The following is a 21184-nucleotide window of genomic DNA, read 5'->3' as shown; positions in this document are numbered from 1 at the left end:
AGTCAGCCATTCCAAGCAGCCTGGTTCTTTTTAATAGGAAACAGAATTTAGAAACTATAGTTGGGCACTAGAGGTGCTCATTCCCATGGGTTGTCAGTGTTTCCATGCCTTTTCAGGAAACAAGGTAGAAAATACATAAGTCCAAAAAGAAAAAAAAAAGATGAGTTCATGCTGATTTTCGTGAGTTAACTTTATGGAGTCTTAATTTTTTAATTTTATGTTTGTATCTTTTTTCTTTTACATTGAAACCATTGGTTCAAAACAGCATTATAAATGTATTTATATCCTTTGAGCACACAAAATAGTTTCAAATTAATAATTTCAGCATGACAACTACTAATTATTGTTATATTTTTATGTAGAGAAAATCTCACAGAATAAAGAGTTAATGATGAGGTTTTATTTTTACCTTTTATTAGCACTATTATTTTTAGTCATTCAAAATTTCTGTATGAAGACAGAAGATGAATTTTTTCTCCCCAACTCCATTTTTAGTATTAATGTTCATATGTTTCTTGGCAGTGATATTCAGTCTATTAAATCTTTAGTTCACCAGATTATCTGAGTTATTTGCAACTCACTGCATCATACACAGGTGTTCCAGGAGTGACAGTGGGATGATTGTACTCTTTGGATGGTAGATCAATGTGTGCCATACTGAATGCCTTTGTTAGTGTCCACTATTCATCATCATGCAGGTCCAGAAACAAAGGAAAGACAAACACTCTAAATAAAGCAGAGAGACTGAAGGTGTTCCAGTGGTTTTATTTTATTGCTTCTTCTTTTTATTGCTTCCTTTTATTTGATAAATGGATACTTATGGTACTTGTTTTGGAATGGTTTTCTTTTCTTTGGTTTGTCAAGTGACCAAGTGCTTTGTTTTCTGGACACATTTTGTTATATCTGGAGAATGTTAGTGTTCATAGAAAATATAGGAACAGATAGTCTCTTCTTTCCTTCCTTCCTTCCTTCCTTCCTTCCTTCCTTCCTTCCTTCCTTCCTTCCTCCCTCCCTTCTTTCCCTCCTTCCTCCCTTTTTCCTTTCCTCCTTCCCTGTTTTCCTTCCTGCCTTCCATCCATCCATCCATCCATCCATCCATCCATCCATCCATCCATCCTTGATGTCTTTTTCCTACAATGAGTTAATTCCTTGAACCTGAATCTCAGAGATAGGCAATGGAAGGGAAGATGGAGATCTAGACCATTCCCCCTTTTGTCTTTTAAACTTCCATTTTTGACTTTTATTTTAGGTTCAGGGGTACATATACAGGTTTTTTATATAGGTAAACTCATGTCATGGGGGTTTGTTGTACAGATTATTTCATCACCCAGATTAAGCCTAGTACCCCTTAGTCATTTTTTCTGATCCTCTCCTTCCTCCTCCCATCCCCCACCCTCTAGTAAACTTTTTTTTTTCCCAAAACTCAATGATTGGTACAGGACCTTCCAGTAAACTTTTAACCTGTCTTCTCAAAATATCTTGTTCCCAAACGACCATAAAATTGAAATCCAACATTTGTGAATTATTTTTCAAATATGTTTTACATACAGAAGAATGATTAATATTTTAGTAAGTCTATCTTTGATAGTAATTTAAAATTTTACTTTATTCACTTTGCGTATCAAATGATTAATGTCAGGAACTACTGTTGCAGTGAACCAACAACACAAATCTCCTTTGAAAGGTTTGGCTTTCCAAGCAACAATTCTAAACTTTGCTCCTGGAAGAAATGACTACGAAGATGAAGGAAAAACACACATGCTCCCCAAAACTTCAACTGTGTATGGCTGGTGCTAGTTATTTAAAGGGTTAACGTTTTAGAACTAAGAGTCATCTAAATGGATGTCTTTTATCATGTGTCTTACATCATCCCCGCTACATCTCAAGTGTTTGGTCATTCAGACAGGCTTTAATTCATCCATCCATCCATTCATTCATCCAGCAAAGTCTATTGAGTGTCCACTCAGTATCCTCCAGGCACTGTATGGGCCCTGGGGTTATAACAAGGAGAGCAGGAAACAAGACAGATGAGGTCTCTGGAGATAGACAGTAAGCCAGTACACAGATAATATAAATACTGAGTGAGATAAGAGCTATGAAGGAAATGAAAAGAGTATTGTTCTAGAAAGTGACAAGGTGTGTGCCTATTCTGAGGTAACAATTGATCTGAGAACTGCGGGTGATTTGCTGACTTTTTCATGTTTAGAATACTAAATTTGAAAGTACTGTAGAGTTTATTTAAACTATAACTGCAGTTTTGGCATTTGAATTTATTTTCAAATGTCTATTTTTTTTCAGCTGGCACTGTAAGTAGTTAAAGTTTCAGATGAAAATGTCTTGTTTTGTCAGCTTCTGAAAAACTGGTGAAAACTGGAGGAAGTCTTGGGTAAAGGGTGTATGGGAACTTCCCATAGTATTTTTGTATCTTTCCTGCAAATCTAAAATTATTCCAAAATAAAACATTTAAAAGAAAGATACTGGTGAAGAAATGCCAAAATGTGTACTGAATCAAGTACAATGTTGCTTAGATTTACAAAGATGAAGAAGCCACACTTCCACAGAAAGGGGTTTTGGGGAGAGTGGTGGGTGGGAGAACCCATGACCTGAATTCTCTTTCCATTTTGGACTTTTGTCCCATTGCTCATTTTTGGACTAGACAAAAAATAAGCTAAAATGCTTCATTTTAATTTCTTAAACTTCAGCAATCCAATGCAACTTACAAATAGAGTTAGTTTACGTTTTTGCTTTTCTTTGTGCCCAACTAATTTTTTAAAATTTTTTATGTTTAATTTTTGTGGGTATGTAGTAGGTGTATATATTTATGGGGCACATGAGATGTTTTGATATGTGCATGCAATGTGCAATCACATCATGGAAGATGGGGTATTTATCCCCTCAATCATGTATCCTTTGTGTTACAATCCAATTATACTCTTTTAGTTATTTTTACATGTACAATTAAATTATTATTATCTATAGTCTCCCTGTTATGCAATTAAATACTAGGCCCTATTCACTCATTCTAACTATTTTTTGTACCCATTAATCATCCTCACCTCCCCCCACCCTCCACTACCCTTCCCAGCCTCTGCCAACTAATTTTTGACAAAGGCACAAAAGCAATTTAATGAAAGAAGAATAGCCTTTTCAACAAATAGTGCTCAAGCAATTGGACATCTGTATATAAAACAGTGAACCTCTAAATTTCATACCTAATATAAAATTAACTCAAAATAGATCACAGATTTAAACATAAAAAGTAAAATTATAAAACTTTTAGAAAAAATAGGAGAAGATCTTTAGGATATAAGACTTGACAGTGAGTTCTTAGTCTTTAAAAAAATCCTTTTGAGTATTTTATTCAAATAATTATGAAGTATTCAGAAAAACAAAGAATTATCAGCAGTCACCATGTGCACATTGACTGCATGTCCTGGATTTTCTGATTCAGTTTCTTTTTCAATTATTTTATTCTACTTTCCCACTAGGTGTCTTATGCCTAGAATAAATGCACTGCATTGTTCCATATAATTATGGGTTATACCAATTTTGAACCTAATTGAAAAAGGAGGTAAAACCTAAGTAACTAGATATTTTTAGAATCTAAAAAATATTTTGAATAGACACATTTCTCCAGATTTGGTTTCAAAGGCAGAAAGTGAGACAGTCATCATCATTACGAAATAATACATGATAACAGACGTCTTAAAATTATCCAATATTGATTGGAAAACGTTTTTTGAAAGGTACAATTAAGCTACTCAAATGTTTTAAGATTTTCATGAGCTAAATTTTAGTGCTAAGAGCAGGTTGTTGCATTTAATGTTTAAAACAGATATCTTCTGGAATGTAGGATGATGATTAAGGGATAACATTAGCTTTAGGAGAAGAGATTTTAGTATAGCTGTTCCTCAATTTATGATGAGATTAACCTATCATAAAGTCAGAAAATTCTAAGTCAGACCATTGTAAGTCAGAGACCATCTGTGTTATCAAATTCTGTTTCTTTAGTCACGTCAGTTAGTTTCGGACACCACAGCTATTTTTTGGGGCGGAACATTTCTGGATTTTCAAAAATTAAATCAAAATTGTATATTTTGATCATGTACAACATGTTTTGAAATATATAGACTTGAGGGTACGGCTGAATTGAGCTAATTAACATGTGCATTACTTCACCGTTAGCTTTTTTTTTTTTTTTTTTTGTGGTGAGAACACTTAAAATCACTCTCTTAGCAATTTTCCTTTTAGTTCTTTAGTCTTTTTTTCCTTTTAGTTCATGCATTTTCCTAAAATACTCTTGGACTACTTAGGGTTTTATCCTTCAGGTGGAACTTAGCAATTCTTTTTCTCATGGGGTTTTTAATAAAACTAACATAAATAAAACTTTGATGAAAACAAGTTCCTCTTTTATCTTATTAATATTTTTCAATTTGTACATTTGCAAGCATAAAATATCTTCTTTCACTTGTTAGGGGAGATAGGGAAATCTGGAGTTGGCAAGAAGCAATTAAATTCAGAATGTCCTGTGTAAATGATTTACCAACTGTAGTGCAGATTAACAGACCTGCCTGCCGTGGGAAGCTGTTTAGTAATCTACAGTCTTTGAAAGTACTTGCCAACACCTGATTCTAAGAATGCATCTTGATGTTTCATAGTCTAGGAGTTACTCCAAGGTTCAGCAATATAGCCCACAAGCCAAATATGCAGCCTCTTATTATAAATAAAGTTTTATTGGAACATAATCATGTTTATTCATTTGAATATTGTCTAAGGCCACTTCTCCACTACAACGGCAGTTTGAGTAGCCACAGCAGAGATTGTATGGTTGACAACGCCTGAAATATTTTCTGTCTGACCCTTTGCATAAAACCTTTGCAGAGCACCACCTACCCTCCATCCCCCATCTAGTCAAAGACAGTGACTTGGTTCTCTCCTTGGGTTACTGAATCTGGAATCTGATACACTTTGCAATTGCAAGGATTAGTGGACAACGGAAGTCCTGTGGGCTCATGATAGAGCTTTTTGATTTGTTTTCTTTGTTGGAAGGTACTGTGTTTATATAATAAAAATTATAATAAAACACAATTATAATAAAAATAATAAAATTATTTAAAGATTAATTATAATAAAAAATTAATGGAGGTACTGTGTTTATAAGAAAGTCATTTTTTGTAAGCTATCTAAAGTTGTTAAAACTAATTTGCAGTATAAAAACCATTTAGGAATATATACAGGTTCAATGCTACATGCTTTAATTATCTCTAAAATTCTTGTTCCAAAACTTTTTTAATTTCAGAGGAAAAATCTTAGCAATTCCTTTATTGTTGGGGTTTTAGGTCTGTGAGTTGGCGGTGATTCTGTGTCTGATACTGTGTTACTATTCCCTAGCTTTGTTGGTGTTAGGCCAGTGAAGAATGGGGCCCAATTGGCAACTTGGCATACCTGCTGCCTGCTGGCAGGCTTATTAAAGCACAGATTGCTGGGCACCACCCTCAGAGGTTTTGATTCACAAGCATAGATGAGCTCAAGAATTTGCATTTCCAAGAAGTTCCCAAGTGACGTGTTGATCCCAATGCTACCCTTGAGAACCTATGTAGTAGATGATTAGCACTGCCATTTCCCAAGCTTGGGGTTTGTGAAGAAGAGTTATTACTATCCCTGTTTTATAGATGAGGAAACTGAAGCAAAGAGACTTCAGTAAATTGCCTGAGGTTTCATAGCTAGGAAATGGCTAGCTATGTGTTGGGATTTGCTTCAAACCCAGGCAATCCGTGGGATATTTTAGAGTAAAAATAAAAATGAAAACCACTACAATGAAAACCACCACACACAGTGGTGTACTGGCAAATGTTTAACAATCAGCTCTTAAAAACAAAACAAAAAGCCCAGATTTGAAGCATTCGCATGGCATAGATACTCCCACCACGGTCTATTTCAAGGTCCCAGGGGAATGTCTTTGAAGCCCTGAACTGGGGAGAGATGCACATAGCTCCTGAGCTAGTGCATGCCAGCTCCAGCTCACCACTAGATATGTGCCAAGGTTACCACACTCCAATTAAATGAGTTCACAAGGCTGCAGAACCTAGGACCTGGCAGTGGATGCTCAGTTATGTCAGCTGTTCCTTCCCTCATGTAACAATGAATGAGCAATAATTGAAACCAACACTCATGCTTGAATGCCCAACACGAGTAGAATTTTGGACATCCTGATATGTGGGTAATGGCTTGCATAAACACTGCTCTTCTGGAGCATGACAGGTTTTCAAAATTCTGCTTAAGATTCCTGACCATGAGATATTGTAATTAGTAGACGGTATCTAGTAAATCAGGTGCCAGGTGCCATAATTCTGTGTGGCCAGGCTAACCTATCATTGGTGTTTTGAAAGAATTAATGCTACTGCATCTATTTCCTATTCCTAATGTCCCTCAGGCCCGTATAGTACCGTTAGCAGTCTGGCAGGCCTTTATTTAGGACAACTGAGAGATTTTATCTTGGGAATGTTGAACCTTGTACAGTCTTTCTCTCCAGCTCACTATTGAACAGATAGGAAACTCCAGTCTACAAATCATGTGGATTATTTTGGGTTATCTTTAGGTAAATACAGTAAAATTAAAGAACTAGGCTGGGTACAGTGGCTCACGCCTCTAATCCCAGCACTGTGGGAGGCCGAAGTGAGAGGATTTCTTGAGCCCAGGAGTTCAAGAGCAGCTTGGGCAACATAGTGAGACCACCATCTCAAAAAAATTAGAAAAGAAAAAGAACTAATATGAAGGTGGATATCTACAGTCTGCAAGCACAATCAATATTATTTAATGGATATAATGGAAGATTTAAGTCTTAATTAAAGTGATAAGCTCAGTAAACAAACTGAATGGCTTTTGTGGCTCATGACATTGGACTATGATGAGAAAAGTGACATACTCCCCACCTTCATGGATCTTACAGAATCAAGTCAAATAAATACAGTGCAGTGTATGTTCAAAAATATATGTTATGTGTATGTATAGAAGTAATACAGATTGGAGTGACAATTCTGTCTAACAGGTTAGGAAAGATTTCATAAAGAAGATGAAACTTGACCACAAAATAGTATAAAATTAATGTCTGCATATTGTAGAAGTCATAATAGCTGGCGATTCAGGAACTTTTTATTGTAGCAAAGTATGTAGCATAAATTTTATCATTTTGACTGCTTTGAAGTGTCCACTTCTGTGTCATTAAGTGCATTCACATTGTTTGGTGTCCATCACCACTATGCATTTCCAGAACCTTTCCATCTTTCAAAGTGAAACTCTGTAACCACTAAACACAAACTCTTTCCATTTCCTCCTCCTCACAGACCCTGATAACCACCATTCTACCTTCTGTCTTTATACATTTGACTACTCTGCATACCTCATATCTCATATAAGTGAAATCATACAGTATTTGTTTTTTGTTCTTTTGTTCCTAACTTATTTCACTTTAAAATGATGCCTTCGGGGTCCATCTATGTCATTACATGTGTCAGAATTTCCTTCCTTTTTAAGTCTGAATAATATTCCATTGCATGGATATAACCCTTTTCTAAATATATTCATTCATTCATTGATGGACACTTGGGTTGCTTCCGCATTTTGGCTACATGCTGCTATGGACATGGTTGTACAGTATCTTAGCCTATGATTTTAGTTCTTTTGGGGGCATATAGCTAAAAGTGGAATTGTTGGATCATATGGCAATCTATTTTTAGTTTTTTTGTTTGTTTGAGATCAAGTTTTGCTCTTGTTGCCCAGGCTGGAGTGCAGTGGCACGAGCTCAGCTCACTGCAACCTTCACCTCCCAGGTTCAAGCAATTCTCCTGCCTCAGCCTCTTGAGTAGCTGAGATTACAGGCGAGTACCATCACATTCAGCTAATGTTTTGTATTTTTATTAGAGACCTCAGGTGATCCGCCCACCTCTGCCTCCCAAAGTGCTGGGATTACAGGTGTGAGCCACTGTGCCCGGCCTATTTTTAGATTTTTTTTTTTTTTTTTTTGCCATACTGTTCTCCACAGCACCTACATCATTTTCTGTTCCCACCAGCAATGCACAAGGGTTGGTTCAAGGACATTTTTAACCCAAGTCATTTTGTCTGCTCTAGCCAGCTCCTCAGAATGCCTCGACTCAGTGCAGAAATGGTTGTTTTGGCAGCAAATTGCTCCAGAGAACAGGACATGTACTGTTGAAATCATATAGTGCCTTAGTAAGAATTTGTACACACCTAGGGATTTATGAGTCATCATTTAAGGTCACAAAGTAGGGCAAAATGTTATGTTATGTCTTATTGTTGCCAAAAAGTCTTTGCATTGTACTGACAATTGGTGTCTGTTAGCAGTCATTGGAACCATATTTCCCAGTATTATTTTTCTGTTAAAATATGAGCTATGACATTATCTAATCTTTCTTTCAAAACATGTTGGCAATGGCCAGAAACCAAGTGATGAATCAAAAAGTGACTGACAAGTCTTGGAAAATTATTACTGGTGAAATGATCACTTACTATGCATTTAAGGTTTTTCCATGTCTTTTCATGGCCTTGATAGCTCATATCTTTTTTGCACTGAATAATATTCTTACTGATATTTTTAAGACCCTTTTTGTCATTGCATAGACTAGTTTCTAGAATTCTTGTCTGTTCCATCTGCTTTTCCTGGCCCTGTACTACTACCATTAACCAGGAAAGCTGTTAAATAGCTTTAGTGTGTGATAAAGTATCTTTCATTATTTTTTAAAATATTCTTTGTCATTCTCTTATGTTTACTCTTCCAGATGAACTTACTTTTTTTCTTTCTTTCCTTCCTTCCTTTCTTTGTTTTGTTTCTTTCTTTCGCTCCTTGTGGAGCAAAGTTAACCCATAGGCAGTGCATCCGGAGTAGCCCAGATGAACTTTAAAATAATATTGCCAAGTCATTAAAAATCCCGTTATGATTTTGGTAACGATTACATTAAATTGTGTCAATATGAGAGTAATTAATGTTTTACAATATTTAGTTCACTGTAAAACTTACTTCAAATACAAAATTCAGATGTAGAGCTAAACAAAGTAAAAGATATGATTCCTTCTTCATTCTTTCTTTTCCCTTTTCCCACCCATCAGGTTTGATGGCTGCCCACATCAAGGATGAGTGTTTGTCTTATTCATTTACTTAGTAAGGGGCCTAAGAAGAGTGGAGAGAGAGTAGAGCTTTGGTCAGTTGAAATCAGGAAACTTACATCTAGGATTTTCTGATGAGGTTCCTCCAAATTCTCTGTAAATAGTTATGCAAATATTTAAAAAGACAAACTGTCAATAACCCAAACACTAGCTTCAAACAGAATAATACAATGTCAAACTATAGAGGACTAAACCCTAATTTTATGAAAGCTATATATCTCAAATTGAGGAAAATCTAGCCAAGTTTTGATTATGACAAACCTTATCTTCACTTGCAGAAAAGGAGGTGGCTTTTCTTATGATTTGTCCTCACACTTTGAGGTCCCTGTAGGTCCCAACTAGAAAAAGTGGCAGCGTTCCAAGGGATGGGCAGGGGTTTCAGATGTTCCTCATAGACAAGGAGTGACACTCCAGGTGGATCACTCCTTTATTCCTTTGCTTGGGACTGTGGACACACATTCTTCTTAGACCATAGGGTCACTCTCAGGGTGTGCTGAAGTTATTGCTGTCAGATGCATCTGCCATACAGAGGGTAGGGGAGGCAGGATGAAGGTCTGCTTGTTTTGTTTGTTTACGGCGGGGGCAGCGGGGACAGGGTCTCGCTCTGTCACCTAGGCGGGAGTGCAGTGGTGTGATCTCAGGTCACTGCAGCCTCTACCTCCCGGGTTCAAGTGATTCTTGTGCCTCAGCCTCCCGAATAGCCAGGATCACAGGCGTGTGTCACCATGCCCAGCTAATTTGTGTAGTTTTAGTAGAGACAGGGTTTCGCTATGTTGGCCAGGCTGGTCTTGAACTACTGGCTTCAAGTGATCCTACTTCCTTATCATCCCAAATGCTGGGATTACAGGCATGAGCCACCACACTCAGCCCCATTTTACTCTTAACTGTCACTTACAGACTGTGGATTCCAGCGTGATTTAGAGAAACGTAAAGGGAAGTGGAAATAGAACTTTAAAAGGAGAATTATATCTTTCAAATTATTGTCAAATATAAAAGGCTATTAAAACCATATGAAAGTCAGTATGCTGCAAAAGCCAGATTACCAAGCAAAGCCATCAAGCATTAAAGGAAACAAAGAAGAACCAAAAAAATAGAAAGTACATAATGATATGGCAGGGGTAAGATCAATTATTAGTTATAACATTAAATAGAAATTGGAAATACTTCACTAAAATTAGATTTTTTGAACAATTCAACCTGATCATTACTAGAGGGACACATAATATAAAATATACAGGAAGTTTAAATGGGAAGGATGGACAAAGTTTATTTAATCACTTGCAAGCGGAAAGGGAAGAGATGATATCAGATAAAGCAAAACAAAAAGTATTAAAAGGAATGAAAAGGGTCATTTTTATAATGATCAAAACTAAATGTATAACTATTACAAACTCTTTTGTGATAAATCTCATTGTTCCAAAACATACCGATTACAACCTAAATGTCCCAAAAGAAGAATGGTTAAATGTATTGTGGTATATCTATGTGGTAGTCTTATTTGTAATGATTAAGAATGGTATTGTTGAAATTTCTTTGTTTATCAAAAATTAGTGATACATTGTTGATCAAAAAACCATACTGCAGATAGTGTGAATATTATTCTCCTACTTTGATTAAAGTAGAACCAAAAATGTTAACAAGGGTTATCTCTCAGTGATGTAACTGGAGTCAATTTAAATATTTTCAACTGTACTTTTAACTTTTTCCTATAGTTTAGTTAAATGATAGTAAATTATCATTATACCCAAATATCTATTGCCTCGCCCACTGGAAGAACTATAGTTTCATGCATCATTGACTCACCTAGGCCATGTGACTTGTTTTGGCCAATAAAACGTGAGTGAGCTAACCTGTACCACCTACAAGCAAAAGCTCTAAGAACCATCCCATGGTTCTGCAATGGCTCTTTGCCCTGCCTCTCCTGGGGGCTGTTTGTTAAGCCTGAAATGAAGAGGACTCAAGGTAGGTCTGCAGCTGACTTAAAGGACATGTAAATGAGCTAAAAATAAACCTTTCTTGTAAGCCTCTTGGAAGCAGAGAGACGGGGCCCTCACCTACTGGTGCCTTGATTTATCAGCCTTCAGGACTGTGAGAAAGACATTTGGGGCTTGGTTGTGTCACATTACAACTTAGCTCAGGGTAAGTGGTCCCCAATCTTAAGTGTTTTTCTGGACACATGCAATTTATGATGCCTTTGAACAGCAAGTTCTAGAAGTCTTCCCTACCAGCTTTTGCTTTAATTAGGTCCCTGGGTCATAAATCTGAGATTTATGCCACTCAATGAAAATGCAAATGTTATAGCACTTAGCAATACTTATAGTGTTCCCACTGTTATAAAGGAAGAATCAGATAGAAAAATTAGATGTTCAGCTCTCTCGTTTTGCTGTTATTTTCAGCCACAATACTTTTCTCGTTGAGTGTAGTAATTATGTTGGTGTTGACTTTAAAATTTATGGCCTTTGTTTGGTTTGGAATATTGTTTAGGCAATTTCCGAAAATGTTTTTTCGTAGAGATGACTTTTTTTTATGTTATAGCAGTTCCTACACTGTAGGAATAAATAACCTTCTCTCAGAGTTTAGACTTACTTTTATAATGCATTTGAAAAAGAGCAGGTGGTCAAACACTTGATTGAAAATTGGTTGGAATAATCTTTAACGGGCATCTCATTCAACTTTATATTAAGTACTTGAAACCCTTTCTGTTAAAAAAATAACAAAAATTCATAGAAACAACAACAATAACCTCAAAAACAATTCTTGGAATGAATTAAGTTCTCTTATTTTTCTTCATTTTGCTATTATTCAACATATTTAAACTGTAGTTCAACTGAAATGTTGCCCTTTTATGATAAACAAGTTATCCTGAAAATGTCATTTTAAATTAAAACAAAAATCAAGGTGTTAGCATTGATGTTAATGAAAAAAGTACAGTTTTTTAAATGAAAAAATCCAGCAGAGGAAATATACCTTGGATTGAATTTACTTCCAAATGGATTTCAGTTTAATGAGTTAGGTTGTTACAACCTCATCCCTTGGGAGCACTTGAACGCATCACAAAAGTACCTCCTTTTTGGCTCAAGAGTCAGCATCTACTTGTAAAACATCTTGGACCAGAAAGCTAAGTACTTCAAATCAAGGATCCGAGCAGTATCTGTACATTCTGTTTGCTGGCACCACAGCTTGGCATCAGAAACTTTACTCACTTATTAGAATGCCTTCATAAAACAAAAAGATTATATGATCATCTATCAAGTGGAGGTTTATTACTACCTTTTGCCAATAATGAATGGAACTATCTCTAGCTCACAGAAGAGATATACAGCGCTTTCCATTGCTGTTTGTCCAAAGACTAGTTTTGTTTCAAGAGAAAGTCTCCCAGTTTGGAGGGAAAGTAGCTTTCATTTTTCCTGCGGTGACAGTGAAGTTGAAATTTTAGGACTGGATTACAAGTTCTATTCACTAGAATGTCCGGTTTTCACAGTTTATAAAAATTCTCCCTATAATTATTGGGATTGTTCTTTTAGGTATCCTCTATAAACAGGTGACCATTAAAATCCTGAATAACACATTCAGGGTGACATAATCCATTATTAAAAATATAACTATAGGACCATATAAAATTTCATTTACTGGCACATGTGAAATTTACATGATCTTAAAGGATCTGATTAATATATCTGTATCATTACCATAGTCTATTAAACATTTACCTCTCTAGCCTAGATTTCCCTGAGCTCCAGACCTACATTTCCAAGAGTTTGTCTCCAATTGAATGTCTTCAGCAATGTCTCTAACCACAGTCATGACTTTCCCATGGATCTTGGATTTCCTTTGACCATTTCTTGCTCAGAATGCCAGAGACCTAAGATTTAGCCTCAACCCTGCCTCCCCCACCATGTCCAGTCACAGGACACAGGACTCAGTGTCGGAATTTCTGCCAGCACTCTCCCATCCTCTCCTGAGTCCTGATTGGGCCCTCCTCATCTTCTTTACTTCCCCACTTGGAGTCTCCCCACAGCTGCCAAAATCACCCTTTAGTAACACAAATCTGGTTACGTCTCGATGGCTTCTCATGCTTATGATAAAAATCAAAATGCCAATGTCTTAGTCCACTTGTGCTTCTATAACAGAATACCCAAGACTGGGTAAGTTATAAAGAACATAAATTTCTTTCTCACAGTTCCGAAGGCTGGGAAATCAAGGCACCAGAAGGTTAGGGCCCTGTCTCTCTGCTCCCAAGAGGCACTTCAAATGCTGCATTCTCTGGAGAGGAGGAACCTCATGTCCTAATACGGCAGGAAAGCAGAAAAGAGAGAACCCACTCCCACAAGCTTTATTAGTCAATTCTCATGCTGCTAATAAAGACATACCCAAGAGCACCTAATTTATAAAGGAAAGAGGTTTAATTGACTCACAGTTCTGCGTGGCTGGGGAGGCCTTAGGAAACTTATAATCATGGCAGAAGGGGAAGCAAACACTTCCTTCTTCACATGTCAGCAGCAAGGAGAAATGCTAAACAAAAGAGGGGAAAGCCCCTTACAAAACCATCGGGTCTGACCTCTCATGAGGACAGGATGAGGGTAACCGCCCCCGTGATCAAATTACTTCCCATCTAGTTCCTCCCATGACATGGGGATTATGGGAACTACAATTCGGGATGAGATGTGGGTGGGAACACAACCAAACCATATCACAAGCTGTTTATATAGTGGCACTAACCTAGTCACAAGGGCTCCACCCTCATGACCTAAACACCTCCCATTAGGCCTCACTTCCCAATATTGTTGCATTGAGGTTAGGTTTCTAACAAATGAATTTTGGTGCACATATTCAGCCCATAGCAACTTTCGTGGCCTACAAGGTCCTGCAGGGACTGACCTCTGCATTTCTTTGACCACCATATCACCATATCTCTGACTCTAGTCATATTGGCTACCACTCATCTGCTGATCATGTCACGCCAGACACCCTGGTATCTAGTAAACTCCTCATCTTTGGACCTCAGCTCTAACTCCCAGATCCATTAGTTCACCTCAGTCACTGTCTTCATAATGCTCACATATCTCCATCTTTTTTTGTTTACCTGATTCAGTGTCTCATCCTTTGGACTGAAGTTCAAGTCTCACTTTTTTGTGGCCTAAAAATTGATTTCTGTTTCTTGCTAGCAGCTTTCCTTCCCAACCTGTGCTAACAAGCCTACACAAGTGCTCTGGTGTTCTGTACTTCCTCCAAGAAGATATTAGCATTAAGATGGGTGTTAGAATGTGACCTTCTTCTTGTAAGAGGATAAAGTTCACTTTAATTGTCTATCTTTTGGGAAATATTATTTTTTAAGCTTTTGATGTTATACCATAGTGCTTACCTTTTAACATTTTTTAGCATGGCTGTGTTGGAGACAAGGCCAATTTAAGAGTTTCTCTCTGATACAAGCTTTTAACCTTAATACTAACAATGCAAACCTTCCTTACATGAATCCAAGTAAAAAAATTGGAGTGGCTGTTGGCTGTGCATAAGTGAAGGAACTCCATTTACTCCTGCTCTAAGATAACCTGTCAATCTGTAGATGTTTGCGAGCATGTTGGTTGTTGAGAGTCACATGTAGGCATGCTATAGTTTTAAGGTACAAATAACTGTGGATATATGTATTCCTTGATCCTTCACAAATGCTGGATCGCAGGATGCACACAATGTGTTTAACATAATGCATTAAATCTTTTGTAACTGACTACTTTGTGTTGGATTTAACCATCACATACATGACATAGCTAAACTAAACTGAAGACAAACATGGACTGAGCTCTTATTCTAGTCCATTGGGTAGGAGAGATTATGTTTCCAGAGGAGAATCTGGCGTCTTTGGCATTAGGGTCTCAAATATAGCATTATAATCTGCTTTAAAACAAAGAAAATGCAAGAGGAGAGAATATGACTTTCGTACATGATTTCTTCCCATTTTGCTTGTTGACAGTCCTTTTTTTTTTTTTTTTTTTTTTACATACTAACACTTTCATCTTCCACCTTAAAATCTAGAGGAAGAAGTATTTCCTAATGTGTCAGAGTTCCTCCTCTCACTAACACAAATTAATATTTCATCCTAAAGATAATGATTTTAATTTGACTTTTAATTACCTACATGAGGCTTGTTTGTTTTGCTTTTAGGTGGTTTTGACACCCTCAATATTGCCTGCTCTTTTCTAGTCAAACCTGATTCATGAAATGGAATGAAGCTGAAAAATCATCTACTTCTTTGTTTGTGGATTTGAGAGAAGATTGGGATGGTCTTAAGTGCATAAAACTAGACTCTAACTGCAGCGATGAGTTCAGATGAGAAGGGCATTTCCCCTGCTCATAAAACATCCACTCCAGCCCATAGAAGTGCCTCCTCTTCAACATCCTCCCAAAGGGACGGTAGGCAGGTAAGAGAAGAGCATTAAGTGCCTTTGGTTGTTTTATGCAAATGCAATACCATTGAGATAGGATGGGGTTGCTAATTAATTCTGAAATTTTGGTGTAAAGTCTTTTATTCCAAGTGAAAAATCGTTATTTTCTGTAGATACCTTCGTTGATGTCATGAAGCTCCCACTCTTGCTTCTCTGTGGTTTAGGACTCTTTTTTAGAAGGCAGACACAGAAGGCAGGTAGGGTGGCTATGGGAAGCCCTGCCGTCTTTTCCTCCCTGCACCTGGAGGGGAAGCCAACATCAAGAACTTGAACACTCTTCTCTTCGTTCATGGAGGTGGAAAGGGAACTATGAACCCTGCAAAGGACGTCTTCCTATAAGGCTGTCACTGGGCTGCCAAGCACTAACTCTGTTTGGTATTTTGTGGAATCTAGTAACAGCTAGATTCAGGAATTAGGTTACAGATAAAATTGTAATACCAGGAATTAAGAGCTGTGAGAACCCAAACAATGTTTACAGGCAACAGAGAAAGTAAATGGTTATTACTTAATCATGGTAGAAAACGCCCATGGTCCCATTTGAGCCAATTTTGCAAGTTATTTTTGTTATGTCATTACTGTTGAAGTGGCAATTCTGCTGGCAGGGTTATGTGGGCATTCATCGTATGAATGTTCTTCGTTGTCAAAACAGGTTGTTATTTCAGCCAGCACAGGTCTAAGCATAATTATTTTCCATCATAATTTGTCTTGTGATAGTATCTTGGTTGTGTAACTGGAAATTCCCAATAAGTAGGTGTTATTACCTTTTTATAAAAGCTTTCCGTTTTGGCAACTTTCAATTAGTAAGAATCATGCAGGTTCTCCTTCACCCCCTCCACCCCTCACCCTGTTTTATGTTTGCAAAGCATATTACCTAGTTTCTAGGAGTGTGAGCATCAGTCATTCGATTGGCCATCATATAGACGTGGGTCTTGAGACAGCCACTTCCATATATGAATTCATTTTCAATAGTGCAAATACACTGCTGGGGATGCTTTTTAGGAAACCCTCCCAACACTCTCTCTCCCTTTTTAGCAAGAAATTCCAGGAGAATCTGTAAGAATCCAGGAGTGCTAATGTGTATATCTTTCACAGATCCGAAGGCGGGTGTTTCTACTCCAGGGTCTTGGGGAACTTTTGATACTGGTGTCTTTCGTTGTTGAGTTCAAAGACGACACCTATATTCGGTTCTTTAGAAGTAGTCATGCCATTAAATCTGTGATTACACACAGTTATAATATTTATTGTATTGCACTTACAGAGTCAAAGAAAGTAAGAGTACCAGGAATGGAAGCACTTTTATATTAAATAACTACTATATTCTGAGATACTTTCTAAGTTTGCAAATTTAGTCTACCTTTGCCTGCCCTGCTGTTCTTTCTGGTTATGGCTCCTCCATTTTTCCCTTCCCTGGGCATTTAAACAGAGAGAGTCATTGTAAGCAGCATGACCTTCCTGACTGCTGGGAAGAAGGAAGCAGTTGACCCGCTCACCCTGGAGAATTGTGGCAAATGGGAAAGACGGATGACTCCTGTAGAAACATCTATCATGCATTGTTATTCTGCCTGTTGCACCCCAGCTCCAGGATGGGCACGCAAAGCAACAGGGAAACACTGAGACCCTGGTGTGCCGGAGGGAGCGTGAAGGTGGAATGTGTGACTCCTCACTGGCTTGTGAATGGAAAGTTTTATGATGGGAATGAAAGGAGCACGTCTGTACATTGATAATGAGTTCTAGCAAAGTAAGAGACACTTTTCAAAGGGTTATTATTCTTTAAGGAGAGAGTTTATTTTTACTCCTATTTATCTCAGCAGGTGGAAACTCTCCCAAAAACTTTCTTCCCTGGTTCCTTCCTGACTCCTGTTTTGTGCCTGTCTACCTCCCTCAGGGGAGAGAAGAATAGAAGAGATCAATTACAGTTCTGTTTTTCCTTCCTTATCTCAATCACTGCCTAAACCTCAGAATTAACTTGGGGAACTCAGATATTTTGAGTGATCATGTGATGTGATGTGATGTAGTGTTTTTTATGTGCATCTATTTTTGTGTGATAACTGTTTTCATAGTGAAGGGACATAGAGAAAGTGTGATAAATTTGGCTTCATTGAATCCTTTCCATTCTCCTGATTTGACTGACATCTATGCAGATGGTGCCAAATTGCAAACTCCAGCCCCATTTCTCTCCTAAATTAGGATCTAGCACATAGCTGAGAATACAGTGGTATCTTAATGCACATTATTTGCCTTTCCTTCTCAAGTTCTAATCCTAGGTCACTAATGAATTGATTGAGCATTTCTACTCAAATGCACTGCTGCTTGAGTGGTACCACTGTGTCTTAAATCAATACATATAAACCAGTTTGCTATCAGGATAACCATTCTCTCAGAGACCCAGCGTCAATATCTGTCTTTCTCCTTTGCTTCTCCCACATTCAATAGGTTAACAAGTCCTGTTGATCATTTCCTCCTTCATAATATTATCATTTCCTTCTCTTCCCACTGTCAGCTTCCTCGCCCAGCACTCATCACCTCTACCCAGGATCCTGCAGAGTGTGCTTGCCTCACTATCTCACTTATGGCCTCACCATTTCAAATGTCCTGAGTAGGGCAGATTCATGCTCAAAATCCATCAGACTCATTGTTACCTACACAATTAAGGCCACAGTTTCTTACTTGGAACCCCATGTCTAGCATGATCTGGTCCAGGCTTGTGTCCCATTTTCCTTCCAACCTCAACAGTCTTGTCTGATCATAGTCCTAAACTGCCCTATCTTTATCTCTACTTGCCTTTCCTGCATGGAATTCCCACCACCCTCCTCTCAACCCGATGCCTCCCTATGCATCAAAGACTGGCTCATATGACACTCCCACTGGCCACGCAAACCCACTTTACCCTCTCCTTTCTCTGAACTTTTATAGACCTTTTTGACAATATTTGACAGCTCTATATTGCTTATCTTTTTACGTACTGATCTCCTTATCTGTATTGTGAGCTCTCTTAAACAGATTATGTACTCTTAAGTCTTCAGAGACCAGCCTTGAACCTCAAATGTTTTAATATATCCTAGAGGATATGTTTTAAAGACCTGCAACAACATTAGTTTTGTGTTTTTTATTTATTTATTTTTATTTATTATTATTATTTTTTTTTGAGACGAAGTCTCGCTCTGTCACCCAGGCTGGAGTGCAGTGGCGCGATCTCGGCTCACTGCAAGCTCCGCCTCCCGGGTTCACGCCATTCTCCTGCCTCAGCCTCCCGAGTAGCTGGGACTACAGGCGCCCGCCAACACTTTCCATTCCTGATTTATTTGTCCTCGTCTTCCTTACTCATGGATAAGTAAAACAAAGAACATCTGTGCATAATAGTAATTAGCTGTCCTTCCTGTCACTACATTAGGTGCATAATTGGTAAAGAAGGGAGAAGAGCTAGGAAATAAAGTGACTCAGTGCCCCTGTGATCTCAGTAAGTGTTTCTTCACCAATGATAGCATCAAGATTCCTCTTAGTTATTTAACAAGTTAGAAGACTTTAATAATTGTTCCATTTGCATTTCACTAAATCTGATATGAGCTGTTAGAACATCTAGCAAAATTGGCTCTTTGTGTGTGTGATCAACTATGACTCATAAGCTGCAATAAACATATTAATATATGCCCTAAAACATTCAAAGAGGGAGCGTAAGGGTTGTTGATGCAACACCTAGGACTTACCAATAAACCAGCATTCCCCAAAGTGTGTGCCGAGGAATACTCGCCCCTTGAGATGTTGCATTAAGAGAGAGTTCTTCTGTCAAATAAGTCAGAGAAGTGCTAAACAAAATATCTTTTGCAATGTGCATTACAAAATTAAGGACACCGATAAGTCCCGAAGTAAGAACTTTTTATTTAACTGAGTAATTCTAGAATTTAGTAGACTGTGGAACTTTTTTCCCTGTAAGATTTGATTGTTACAAATTCAGATTCTTCCTTCCATGAAAAAATTGGAAGGTCTAGGGACATTGATCCCAGATTTCTGATGACAACAGTAGACTGGGCTCAATAATGGCTTCCAGTGTAGTTGGGATATTTACTCTTTGATCAGCTACAGTCTTCACCTGCCCTCAATACTTATTTATGTTGACTGACTTGCCCTTTAAAGCATTTGAATTTGTAAGCCCTGATCCTGGATGTCAGTAGGTCAGTCACAGTAATATTTAACTTACCAAGGGTGATTTCAACTTGGATTTTAAGAAAGCACCTTAAGTTTAACATGCCCAAAACTGAACTCTTAATTTCCCTCCCAAATCTACTCCTGCCCAGCTTACACTGCCTCAGTAAATGACAACTCCATTCTTTCATTTGGTCAGGAATCCAGGAATCATCCTGTTGGTTCTACCTTCAGGATATACCTGGAATCTGATGACTGCTTGCCACCTTTTCCTCCTCCACCTTGGTCTGAGCCACCGTCATTTCTCAACTGGACTATCGTCACAGTTTTCCAGTGGGTCTCCCTGCTTCTGTCCTTGCCCAACATACAGGTCATTCTTTACAGAGCAGTTGGAGTAATTCCTTCACAACCTAAGTCAGATTGAGCCACTCTTCTGCACAAAGCCCTCCAGTGATTTCCCATCTCTGTCCAAATAATATTGAATTGCTGACCATTGTCTACAAGGCCATTCATAATCTGGTTCTGCCTGACCCTCTGAGCGCATACCATGTTCCCTTTACGTGGTTCTCTCCAGTACATTCCTCAGATGTGCCAAGAACACACCCACCTCAGGGCCTTTGCACTTCTGGTCCCCTCACCCTCACCTGCTTTTCATCCAGCCGTCCCCCGGTTTGTCACACACTTGGCTCAGTCTCCAAATTTACCCACTTTGGGCAGCCTTCTCTGCCCTTCCCTGCATGCACCCATCTCTCCTTGTCCACTTAGCTGGTTTGATTTTTCTTTAAAGCATTAACTACCACCTGGCATGTTATCGATCTGGTTTTGTATTTGTTTCCTGTTTATGTCTGTATCCCCTTCCTGTATTCCCTAACATTGAAATGTAAGCCCTATGAAAACAGGGTTTTATTTCACTCAATAGTGTATTCCTAGCACCTTGTACAGTGCCTCACATTTGGTATGCTCAAGATGTACTAGAAGGAATAAATGAATGAATGAGAAGTCAGGATGGAGAGAAGATTGGGAGCTCGGCTCCAGAGGTCTTGATAGCTGCGAAGGAATAATCATGAGGTCAGGAGATGACAACAGGGAGAGAAGATGATATGGTTTGGAGTTCCAAGTCCCACAAGAGTGGATTTTGAGAGTAAATGAAGGATAGCCCAAAGGCAGCAGAGAGGACCTAAGAGAGCACAGTCCCTTCCTCTTGCTCCTGAGAGTGGACGTGTGATGGAATAAGTGGAATCATGTGAAGGACAAAAGCAGACAAAAGCAGAGAGTTGGGAGCATTCTTCTGCACAAGTGTTAAACATATTGGTGGGGGTGGGAGGTATCTCTTTATTTAATTTATGATTTTTTTTTTAATTGAAACGGCATCTTAGTCTGTCGCCCAGGCTGGAGTGCAGTGGTGCCATCTCAGCTCACTGCAG

General features: G+C 38.2%; 1 protein-coding gene across 8 annotated transcripts in view; it reads left to right on the top strand.

Moving 5' to 3' along the window:
- Positions 1–21184, top strand: part of OSBPL6 (oxysterol binding protein like 6) — a 237049-nt gene that overhangs the window by 132946 nt on the left and 82919 nt on the right. For all 8 annotated transcript variants that reach the window (XM_058440763.1, XM_058440769.1, XM_058440778.1 and 5 more), the window contains exon 3: positions 15379–15596. In XM_058440763.1, the coding sequence (XP_058296746.1) occupies positions 15495–15596 (102 nt within the window). In that variant the 5' untranslated portion in view covers positions 15379–15494. The remainder of the gene's footprint in view (positions 1–15378; positions 15597–21184) is intronic.

Source organism: Hylobates moloch, unplaced genomic scaffold, assembly GCF_009828535.3.
Source record: "Hylobates moloch isolate HMO894 unplaced genomic scaffold, HMol_V3 SCAFFOLD_1, whole genome shotgun sequence".
NCBI classification, from domain to species: domain Eukaryota; kingdom Metazoa; phylum Chordata; class Mammalia; order Primates; family Hylobatidae; genus Hylobates; species Hylobates moloch.
This window is presented reverse-complemented; position numbering and strand designations above follow the sequence as displayed.